General features: G+C 59.8%; 1 protein-coding gene across 1 annotated transcript; it reads left to right on the top strand.

The window, feature by feature from the left end:
* On the top strand, positions 1-5,552 carry C1ql1 (complement component 1, q subcomponent-like 1; the record flags this gene model as incomplete). Its single annotated transcript, XM_005394651.2, is given in 2 exon segments — positions 1-237; positions 3,928-5,552. Coding segments are annotated over 2 exon segments (417 nt in total), but the record flags the coding sequence as incomplete, so codon positions are not given.
* Positions 5,553-11,881: the final 6,329 nt, after the last annotated feature.

Below are 11,881 nucleotides of genomic sequence, written 5' to 3'. Positions count from 1 at the left end.
GCCGCCACCTACACCACGGTGCCGCGCGTGGCCTTCTACGCCGGCCTCAAGAACCCACACGAGGGCTACGAGGTGCTCAAGTTCGACGACGTGGTCACCAACCTGGGCAACAGCTACGACGCGGCCAGCGGCAAGTTCACGTGCAGCATCCCGGGCACCTACTTCTTCACCTACCACGTCCTGATGCGCGGCGGCGACGGCACGAGCATGTGGGCGGACCTGTGCAAGAACGGCCAGGTGGGCGATTCGCGGCGGCGGCGGCGGCGGGCGTGCGCCGCAGCGGACCCTCGGGCGGTCTGCACCCTCCTGTCGAGCCCGGAAATGCGCAGTCCCTTCCTGCTAGGAGGCCGCCTCCCGGGAAAAGTTTCCCCGGCGGCCTCCCAGGTCCAACTTCTGCAAGGGGTGGGATCCGGTCCTGCCCAGGTGCGCGGCGCTCTCCTTGGAACCCCCCCCACGCCACCCGCTGGACCTGGCCGTGCCCGAGGGGCAGAGCCTCCCCAGCTCCTGGAGCCCACCTCCCGCGCGAGGCTCCCAGCAAGCTGATTAGGTCAGGCGAGGGTTCTCCTGAAAGGAGGGGACCCCGGGGCTGGAGGGAGGTGGAAGGAATGTCCCCCGGTGGGAAGCAACAGCGGGGAGGAAGCCCTCGGGCTGCAGCGCTACCCTGACCTCTTGGGCCTTGGGGTCGGGAAGGGAAGGGTCCGCAGCTGGCCTGCGGTACTTGGAAGTGTGTCCCCTCCTCCCTGTCCCCTGCCCACGCCTCCCCCTCCCCTGGTTTCCGCCTGTCCCTTGGCTCCTTTCTCCTTTCTCTCCTCCTTCTTTCTCTTGCTTCCCGCGTTCCTCTCTGCCGCCCCCTTTCTGGTCTCTCTCCCCCGGTCCGAGCCCCCTCCCCGCTGTTTACCGCCGCGTCTCCCACCTGTGTCTCCCTGGCTTCCCGAGTCTCTCCTCTTTGTCCTTGGTTCCTGACCAAAAGGGAGGCCGGGTGCCCCGGGAGGCTGCGTGCCCTGGAGGCTGCTCTGCAGACAGCCCGCAGGACCTGAGTCAGGCACCAAGGGATGCAGCGTGGCCTTCACTGATAGGGTCTTCCTTTCCCAAAGAAAGTTTGGGCTGTCACCAAGCTGTGGCTTTAGACAGGGGTGGAGAAGCCACCGTTAGGCCACCGTGAGCCCCAGACCCTGTGCCACCTGGGAGGTCACTCCTGAGCCCCAGAGCTGACGGGGAGGAGGCCCCAGCAGGTTGGGTGCTGGGGCTGGAGGACTTGCCTTGCTCACCTGGAGACAGAACTGTCCTCACAGCCCTTTGTGTACTGGAAGAGCCTGGGGACGCGGCTCGAGGGAGGGGGCCACAGGCTTTGAGGAAAAAGGAGGCAGCTGTACCCAGGAGTCTTTGCTTTAAGTCACTCCCACCCCCCAAAACACAAGAGAAGCTTGGGTCCCACAGCCCCCACATCCTCTGTGGAGCCCCACTTCTTCCTCCTGATTGCCTGGGAGCTTCCTTGTCTCACCAGACCTCCCATGGGTTGGTGCTGAGCTCCTGGTAAAAACCGGGTTGGGGGCTTGGTGCCAGGGTCCAGTCGGTGTGGCCCAAGCTGGGGGGGACTAAGTAGTGTCGCAGGCAACCCCCTAGTGAGTTCCACGTGGAGTGGGCTGGGAGGAGCGATGTGGGGGCTGCCCTGGCTCTGTAGGGGACAGTGTAGGGAGCCTGGGTACCCCGGTGAGTAGACAAGGCCAGCTTGGAGAGGCACAGGGACATTAGAGTATGCAGAGGAAAATGACAGGGCCAGGCATGAGGACAGGAGAGAGGAGTTTGCGTCTCCTGGGCCTTCGGGGCTGGGGCTGCCTGTGCCCCATGCTGGCCCTGCCTGGCTTGCTGCCCGAAGAATCTTCCAGAACTTCTCTAGGAAGGTGGAACAGAATCTGGACTGCAGGGCTTCCATGGGGGAGGAGAGCGGTTGAGGGGCAGCTCCAGTCCCTCTCAGGGTCACCCTTCACCTAAGGGCTCCAGGCCTCAGTCCCCAGAAGCCTGTAGCCTGAGGAGGGGCCAGGGGTACCTGCAGAAGCCATGGTCCAGACCCAGGGGGGAGGACACAAAGTCGAGAACCTGGGTAGGGGCAGGGGGAGTAAAGGACGGGCCGGGGCCTGGGGTCAGCATGCTCCTGACCCGACATGGCGGCAGTGGCCAGCCTTGGCTCACAGATGGACAGGGTTTGGACAGAAGTGGTGTTGTGTGATTGGGGGCTGTGGGGTAGATCCGGCTGGAGTCACCTCTTGCCTGGGGGCAGGAGAGTCCCCCGCTGCCCTCAGTGCCCGCCATGCCCTCCACAGCGCACACCACAGTGCCTGGCAGAGCACGGCCCATCAGCCAAGGGGAAAGCTGTGTCCCCTGCAGGCCAGGCTGAGACCACACCAGCTGTCCAAGACCCCAGCATGACCAGAGACAGGGACAGGCTTCCTGGACCCTCAGAGCCAGTTCTCCTGAGCAGACCACAGCCTCAGTTTCCCTCCCGGCAGCCCTTACAGAGATGCTCAGCCATGTCCCCTCGAGATGCGCCTCGTTCTGCTTTCCTGCTTCCGCAGCAACAGTCTCCAAACTTCTCCGGCCCCCGGGAGCAGCTGGAAGCCTCTGCTGCTTCCAGCCCCGACAGAAAACCGGGACCCCTGGGTTCCATTCCCGGTCCCCAGCATCTGAGGATGGAAGGGCATCAATCCTCCCTGCCTCCGCGGATAATTAAGACAATTACAGCAACAATCATGGTGATGAATAAATAATAAACATAAGCAGAACAGTTCTGACGCCTGTCACATCACCGGGAGATTCCTGATGACAGATGACAGGGTTCTAATGGGTTTGGCTATTACAGAGCACACTGGTCTAATGAGTTAAGGCTAAATTAATCTGGGTAATAAAAATAATTGTTACTAGTAATTTATTAGCGAAGATAATGAAATGCATGTGTACTAATAAACACTACCAGGATTAGGGCCCAGGGAACAATACCGAAGCTGGCTGCCTGCTCTCAGCTCTTCCCCAGGAGCACAGAGCCCCTCCAGATTTAAATTTCCTCTCTTTGCCGTCAGGACTGCTGTGGTAAAGTGGCGGGGTGAGTTCGGTCTTCGTGTCCATTTTTCTAAACAGGAACCGAGCCTCTTGACAGACAGCACCTCCTCCTCCCCCTTTTACCCGGACCTTGAAGTGCAGGAGTAGCTCCATCCCAGGCCAGCGAGGAGGCTGGGGAGGGGAGGGAGGGGTGGCAGATTGGCGAGGAGGGGGCGCTGTGTGCAGGCACAGGGCCTCAGCCTCAGCCTCTGCGGGCACTTGAGTTGCTAAGTCAGCAACCTGGCCCCTGACCTCTGCTGTCCCCTGCGGGGAGGGGGAGAGACCACTTTCCCTGGGAGAGGGCCAGAGGGGCTGCCTTCTAGGAAGGGGAAGACAGAGAGAGCTGTGGGGACGCCTCTTCCCTGCTGCCCCGGGACCCCAGGTCTTGGGCTCAGGCTGCCCGTTGCCGCCGCTGTTAGAGAATGACCACCACGCTCCCCACCGTGGCTTGTGATTTTAGTCAGCCAGCCAGACCCAGTGTCCCTCCCTGCAAGGGCCCCCTGGTTTCTGGCACGGTCGCTCACTAGGGCCCAGCTGCTTGACCTATGGGCCAAGGTGTGTGCCTTGTCTGTCCCCAGGTAGAGCAGGGTTAAGGCATCACACTGTCAATGCAAAGAGGAAGCACACCAAAGGAAGAGAGCCGCCTGCGTCCCCAGCTCCAGAGCACCGCTCAGCGAGGAAGGGCTTCCGGGGAGGCCCTCGGGCTCTGGGCGCACAGGTGCTGAGCTGGACACTTGCATGCCATGTGCAGCCCCCAGACCCGGGGCTCCCGTGTCCCACCTCCTGGGAAGAGCAGGGATGGGATGCCTCACGCTGCCCTCGCCTCACCGACAGGTCCGGGCCAGTGCCATCGCCCAGGACGCAGACCAGAACTACGACTATGCCAGCAACAGCGTGATCTTGCACCTGGACGCAGGCGACGAGGTCTTCATCAAGCTGGACGGTGGCAAAGCCCACGGCGGCAACAGCAACAAGTACAGCACCTTCTCTGGCTTCATCATCTACTCTGACTGAGCCCTGCGCCAGCCCCAGCCCCAGAGGGAGCGGGAGGCTGACAGCCCGAGGGCACTGTCCCCACTGTCTCCGGCCAACCCACCTGCCAGCAGCCTCAGCCTGGGGCAGTGAGCTCCCTGTGCCCCAGCACCCCAAAGCCCTGGCCCAGCTGCGCCCCCTCCGACCAAAGCTGTAATAAAAACTTGTCCACCCTGAGGTCCAGCCTGTGCCCTGGGGAGGGCAGCAGGGACACCGGACCTGCTGGCCCTCGATGGCAGGGGAGCCCCGTGGGAAGCAGTCTGCCCCACCTCACCTCCTGTGGGGGGTGCACACTGCTTTGGCTGGCGCGGGCCGTCTCTACGGCGGAACACCTGGGTTCTTGTCCCTTCCTGTGACGCCGACCCTGGGGAGTCACCCCCTGGGACCTACCCTGGCTTAGTGACAGCAGAGGAAGGAGCAGGCTTTGCTTGAGGGCTGCTTGACCTCGGTCCACGCACATCACCCCGGGCCTGTCTCCCCATCAGTGAGATGTAGGCTGAAGAGGTGTAACAGACACGCTCAATAAACATAGCTCTTATTATTTATACACGTGCCAGCGTTCGCCGTAGTCGGTCGGGTGGATTTCAGGCTTCAGGATATTAAGGGGCTGGCTTCATGTGCTGTAGTTGCTGAGCTCTGTGGTTGCACTTGAATCCAGGGCACGCAGTCTCCGTGCCCGCCGCTCCTCTGTCACGCAGCGAAGGTTTCCCAGGTGGCTGGGGAGTAGCGGGAGCAGCGAGCCCCCAGTGGATCTTCTCCTGGGTGCTGTGCAGGGGCAGTGGGTCCATGGGAAATGCGCTTGTGCCCCATGATGTGGATATGGTTGTTTTGCCCATTTGCTTTCTTTGTATGCTCATTTACTTGGAGAGGAAGGTCTTGCTATGTTACCCAGGCTGGTCTCAAACTCCTGGGCTCTGGTGATTCTCTCGAGCCAGCCTCCCCATGCTGGGACACAGGCGCCGTGTCGTGCAGCAGCTCTGTGGGCTCAGAACACGTGTGGAGAGGTTATGCAAGTTGCCAGGGCCACTGAGCTAGGAAAAGGCAGGTGCGGACATCTGGCCAAAAGGCCATGCTCTTCCCCGTGCGCTGAACGTCACAGTCAGTGTCGCCAGGACAGAACCAGGGCCACCGTTGCTCGCCTCACGTCTGGCCTTGCAGAAGCCCAATGTGTTCAGGGGCATCTCCCCCAGGAGACAGCCGTGGAGTGGCTCTGGGAGAACCCCACGGGAGGGAAGGTCCCGTCGGGCTCCCTGGCATGGCTCAGCTGGAGGGACAGGAAGAGGGCCGGCCTCCCGCCTACCAGACCCCTTGTGTGGACCCTAGTCACGGCTGTCGGGCTTGAATGACTTTCTTTATCCACCCTTCTCTCCTCACTTCCCCCCACTGCCAGCTGTGGCCATTTAATAAAATTAGCTTACTGCTTGTTCCTTCCCTGTGGGTCTGGAGATTGAAATCTGCGGGTCCCCACAAACCCAATAAAACCCCCGGCAGGTCTGGCTGGAACTAGAGGCTCCATGGGCAGTGATTAGATTGGAAGCCACTCCTCGCCCTCAGCGCTGCCCACAGTGCCCTATGAATTCTTTAATAGCCACACTGGCCCAGCACTACCCAGCCACCACCCCCAGAGGCCCCCGCCCTGCCCTGGGCCCCAGGGGCTGGCCCCGGACCTGGTACAATGGAGTGAGTGTGCCTGCCTCGGCGGCCAGTGCCTGGCTTGCTGCCTGCTTTGCTTCCTGGTGACTTGACAATTCTCATGTCGTTTGGAGAGGGACTGGACCTCCATTTGCAGACGAGGGGATCACACTGCAGATGTGCGACTCGCTCCTGGTCGTGTGGAAGGCTGTGGCACACCTGGGCTGGACTGAGGCCAGTGTCCTGCAGTGCCAGGCACTTGTCTCGAAGGAGGCCTCGGAGGAAGGACTCCCCCGACACACAACGGCCTCCCAAGGGCAAAGTCTGCTTTTTCCTCAGCCGTGGGGTACGGCAAGGGCTGTCTCCACCACGGGGCTGGAAGCTTCCTGAAGGCATGACTGTCTCCTCCATCGTTCGAGGGGCCTCTGACACAGGAGTGGTTCTCCCTGTGCTGCCTGCCCCCAGGGCTGGGACCTGTGTGCCCAGTGCAGCCAGGGGTTGCAGATTCCTCCACGCGGGCCTGTGGTCTCAAGTGGCTTCGAGGGAAGACACAGCTCCTGTTGAACCAGGCCTTGCTGAGCAGAGGGGACGGCTGGGGTTTCCCGAAGGAGAGACTCCCTCCTTATCCAGCCGAGGGCAGCGGGGGCAGAGGGGCCACAGCCAGTGGGAGTGGAGAGAGCGGGCACAGCAGACTGCAGAAGGAAAGACGCCTCACCCGGCGGCCTCCCCTCTAGGAAGAAGTGGTTAATGAAGGAATAATGTCCCTGCCAGGAGGGCTGTGGGGTTGGCAGTGAGCTTCTCCCCAGGAAGAATGGCAGGCAGGGCATCCTGTGCCCAGGAAGCTGCGGTCCCAGGGGCTGGTGCTGCCCTGGTGTGTGGGGTGCTGGGGACCGGAGAGGGCACAAGGCCACTGCTGGGGCTGCCCTAATTGGATGACTTCGCAGGGAGGCCGGGCAGGTGTGCATGGCTCTCGCTCCAGCTTCCTCCAGACACATCTGCTGTGGCAAGGTCTGGGGTTAATTGGCTCCCGCCTCACTCCTGGTAACCGATATTTCATTTGCTGCTCGGAGGGGGAGCTGCCCAGAGAATCAATCCAGACGGGGCCAGTAGATGGGGAGCTGGGCTGCCCTTGGAAGCTTCCAGGAGGGGGCAAAGGCCCACGCGAGTGCAGAGGCCCACGGGAGGGGGCTGGGTGTTCAGGACTGCTCGGCTCCCTCACTCAGTTCTGCCGACCCCAAGATGGCATCCTGGGGCCCCAGCAAGCTTGCTACCCCGGCCAGCCATGTTGCTCCCCTGCCCTGGTTCCTCCTGCACTTATTTATATGGGTGCCCCTCAGAGGAAGCTACAGCAGCTTAGCTGCTGCTAATAAGGTTATTTTCACAAGTGAAGAAGGTGCATTTGAGAAGTGGAACTGGAGGTGCGAGCTCCTCTCTAGGTAACAAACCTTAAAATCCCACAAATGAGGTGATAATAAAGTGGAAGTGAAAGGTCCACACAGGAAGGTGGTGGACGTCACTGAGGTGGCAGCTGGGTGGCAGAAGGGACCAGACAGCACCCCACTCCCCCCAACTTCCCTGCACTACCCACTCACCCCAGCTGCCAAGGTTGAGAAAGTCACAGAGCAGGTAACTCCCATTACACAGCTGGAAAAACTAAGGCCAGGGAGAAACTCAAGGTGGCTCAGGTTGCTCCAGGACAAAGACAGCAGGACCCAGTTGACACACAGAAAGTGAAGACAGAAGGCCTGAATTCAAGCTGGGCATGGTGGCATAAGCCTGTGATCCCACTACTTGGGAGGCTGAGGCAGGAGGATCATGAGTTCCAAGCTAGCCTAGGCAACTTAGCAAGGAAGTATCTCAAAATTTAAAACATGGGTGGGTGTAGCTCAGTGGTACAGGGCTTGCCTAGCATGCACAGGGCCTTGGGTTCTGTCTATACACACACACACACACACACACACACACACACACACTGACTGCATTTAAGTCCTGAGCATACTCAGTGTTGCAGGAAAAGACATCTCAGTTCTCTGAGCCTCAGTTTTCCCATCTACAAAATGCGACTGGACTGGATAGTAAAATGTCTACTTGAAGGGTGATATAAGGCAGCAGGTGAGGACTGTTCTGGTTCTGTACATTATGAGGAAAACCCAATGTGCTGTTATTGTAAGCCAAGTCTCCTGAGCCCGAGGCTTTACAGTCCTTTGCATGTTAGTGTCTGGGACAGAGACGACTGTAGAGGAAATGAAGATCCCCGGGTTGTTCTCCTACCCTGATAACCCCAAAATGAGCATGGGGCCTGGGGAGGTGCAGGGTGGGGCAGGACGTGGAGCAAAGACTGAGTACAGAGCCCTGGGTCCCCTGGTCCACTGTGGGTTCCAGTGGCCTTCACCCTGGAGTAGCAGCACAGCGCACCCCAGGCCCTGTGCACCGTTCTTGCTCTACTCCCAGGGATGGAGGAGAAGCCACCAGAGATGCTAGGCCCCACGGGGATGGTGCAGTGACATGCAGGACAGTGGCATTCGAGGGAGGGAAGGCGCCACCGCCGCAGACGAGGCGCTCTGGCAGCTGAACTCGGCGGGGCTCACACTGCTTTTCCTTGTCAATGTTTGGAAAGGCTCTGTAGCACACACCTGTTCCTCCAGAACCTGCCGAGGCCCTATGCCGAACTGTTGCTGAAGCTGAGCTTTGGGGGACTGGAGAGGGGGGCTGAACCCAAACACCCACGGGCTCTCCCCTCACCCAGGGGGTGCTGGGGCTCAACATACTCATCTCTGCCAGCAGCCATGCACTGGCCTGTTCATTTTGTATTCACTCACTTAAGGATCAACACATTTGAATGCGTTGATTTGTTTAAGCTTCGCAATAGTCCCACAAGTTCATGTAACCAACCCCAAGAAAATGGAGGCAGTGAGACGAATTAACTTGCCTGAAGTCACACACTACTCTGAGCAGCCTTCCCTGCCCAGTCACCCAACCACACCACTTCCCGTGACAGCCCTGGGATGTGGCACTCAGGTCTCCTCAAGCCTGGAGGATCTGGCCCACTGCCGCTGGGGTGCTGCCGCAGATGGCTGGTGGCCACAGGTCCTCTCCTGGGATTGCGGCTGTCCATGCCCGGGAGCTGCCTGATGATGTCCGGCCTCCTTCCCCAGCGCCCTGCTCCTATGACCAAAGATGTCCCTGCCTGGCCTCCCAGCCCCTGCTCAGGACAACTGACTCAGAAGTACCCTTGCACCGCCAGAGCTCAAACGCAGGTTCCTGCTGTCCTGTCCAGCTCTGGCTGCCCCTCCCCTCCCACAGGCATTGACTCTGGGAGCACTCACCCCAAGCCCTCCTGCATCCCGAATCCTTTCCCAGAGCCTGCACCCTAGAGCACCCCACCCCCTCTCCATTCACAGCAAGGGCCAGAGGTAAAGCATGCAAATAGCTCTGTCTTAGCTACTTGCTTGTTGCTGAGACAAAATACCCAACACCCAAAGTTAAAGGAGAAAAGGTTTCAGTCCATAGTCAGCTGGTTCCAGGCAGGGCAGCACAGCAGAGGGGCATCGACATGGAGAAGCAGTTCATGGTGTGGCAGGAGGCAGGCAGAGGCAGCAATGGCAGCAGCTGCACGTCTGCCTTTGCCCTGTCCCCTTATAGCCCGTGCAGGCTACAAGCTGATTGATTGGTGCCATACATGCCCAGGACGGGGCTTCCACACTCCACACCCTTGATCCCAGGGGCTCCCCTTTAATCCACACTCACACACTAGATCCAGCCACTTTTGAAACCCCCCACCTGTGAGTGTATGAGACTTTGGGGAAACATCTAGCCCTGGTGCTCTCCTACCTCATGGACCAGCCAAAAGTCACAGAGGGGGCTCTGCCACTGTCCACCATGAAATCCAAACCCTGTGCAAATGGGTCCCCTCGCCTTTCTTTTTTTGCCCCTGAAAGATGTTCTGCACCCTGGCCCTCCCGCCAGTGTGGCTGGCTGATCTTGTTTCTCCACACTGTCCTGGTTTCAAAATGAATTCCTGGATTCTGTGAGCCCCTCAGTCTCGGCCAGGCGAAGCCGGACAGGTGATCGTCGCACCTCCCACTTCTTAGGAGTTGCTGGCTCTACCTGGAGTCCCCCACAGCCTCACGCGCTCCCAGGTGGCGCTGTGGGGGTGATTGGATCATGGGTGTGCGTCCCTAGATTAGTCTGCCAACTGCTGTAGCATAGTTCTGGATGTGACCGAACGGATTTACTAAAGACGAAAGGCCCACCCAGGCGAGGATGGCACTAAGGCTGCACTCTGGCTGGAATAAGAGGGTAAGGGGGAGGCTGCTGCCTCCTGCCTGCCCCACTATGAGCTATTTCTCCTGGGCCAGGACCCTCTGCCACGCTGCCCTGCCTCAGAGCCAGCCCGCTATGAAACAAAACCTCTGTAGACTGTGAGCCAAAACAAACCTTTCCACCTTTAATTCTGTCCCAGCCATGAGGAGGTAAGGCACTGCCACCTTTTCTAACCCTCAGCTGTTCATCCTTCATCAGCTCCTTCTCCTCAGCACCAACGTCTCGCCTGTATTTCAAGTCTCCCCTGACCCCTGGTCCCCTCCTCCTACTCCCCTCCAGCCACAGCTTCTAACAGCAGCCCTGCTTCCCGGGTCCCACTCTGCCTTGGCTGCTGCAGCTCCTCCGCGCGGCTCCTCCAGTCCTCTGTGACCTCCCTGTTGGTGAACGAAGTGGACTCCTCTGCTCTTATCACCCCGACCTCTGCGCTAGGCGAGACCTCATGGTTCAAGGTGGCAGCTCATTGCAGGTGGGAGGGCACTTCACTCTGCCTCACTGACCACCTGGGGTCAGAAGGCCCAGGAAGCAGACAGTGAGCCGCCTGCAGACCTCACAGGGTTCAGAGCCTGCAGCTCTCCCATGCATAGCCATACTTCCTGATTCTTTTTTCGGTTTTTTGAGACAGGGTCTCGCTATGCAGTTCAGGCTGGCCTTGAGCTCACTTTGTAGCCCAGGTTGGCCTCGATTGCACCAATCCTCCTGCCTCAGCCTCCTGAGTGATAGGATTACACACCTGCATCACCTCGCCTGGCAATACTTCTTGTTTCTAACAAGGAAACAATTCTATTTTTTTTTTTTTGGTCCCGAGAATTGAACTCAGGACCTTGTGCTTGCCATGCAGAAGCTGTGGTGCTGAGCTACATCCCTGGCCCAAGGAAACAATTCTGCATCCAGCCCTCAGGTCTAGGTTCTTGGTCCTGATACATTTTGTTTGTTTTTCTGAGACAGGGTCTCTCTGTGTAGTCCAGGTTGGCCTTGAACTCATGGTGTCCTCCTGCCTCAGCCTTCTGGTGCTCGAATCACAGGCTTGCGTCACCACGCCTGGCTTGGGCCTTTACATTTTTACTGGGCAGTTCCACAGCAGTCTCCCCTTACCAACACCCACGGTGGGGGCCCAGGAGTTCTCCCCCGGTGTCCACTGACACCAGGGCTCCCAGCATCAGCGCCACTGACTCACCTGTGAGCCTGGGCTTCTGAGGCCCCACTCGCTTGGCCTTAGACCTCAGCGGCAGGCCCTCCCCTCCCGGTGGCCAGCTGTCCCCTCGTCTCCCTGTTAGTACTAATTTCTCTGCTCTCCTAGACTGCAAGCGTGGTACGGTGAGCTGGGGGTGTCCTTCGTCATCACAGGCCGGCGTGTGCCTCGCACGCTGGTAAAGACGGTGAATGAGTGCATGAAGGAATGAACGAATGCACGAAGGAACGTCGCGAACACCCACTAACATCTCTTTGAAAGCCCACCGGGTTGTTTCTCCGGCATGACGTCCAGCCTGCGCAAGGGGCTGCACGGTGCTTTCCTCCCAATACCTTCGGAAACCGCGGCTGAGAGCCCACAGCAGTGCCGCCTGGGAGCGGGCCCCCCGGGCTCCTCCCCGCCTCCGGCCGGCGCCAGGCCCGGCGCACAGGCCGCCGCAGGCAGAGGTGGGCCCCGGGCCGGGGACGTAGCTCAGCGGCACAAGCGCCTGCCTGGCGAGCGCTAGGTCCTGAGTTCGATTCCCAGTACAAAAAAAAAACCCAGAAGTGGGCCCTCCACCCTCCGCCGCGCCCGTCTCCGCGGACGCCGCCCGGGGCCCGCCTCAGCCCGGCC

Source organism: Chinchilla lanigera, unplaced genomic scaffold, assembly GCF_000276665.1.
Source record: "Chinchilla lanigera isolate Chin_1 unplaced genomic scaffold, ChiLan1.0 scaffold00050, whole genome shotgun sequence".
Taxonomy (NCBI): domain Eukaryota; kingdom Metazoa; phylum Chordata; class Mammalia; order Rodentia; family Chinchillidae; genus Chinchilla; species Chinchilla lanigera.
Note: the sequence above shows the minus strand (reverse complement) of the source record. Positions and strands in the feature narration are given on the sequence as shown.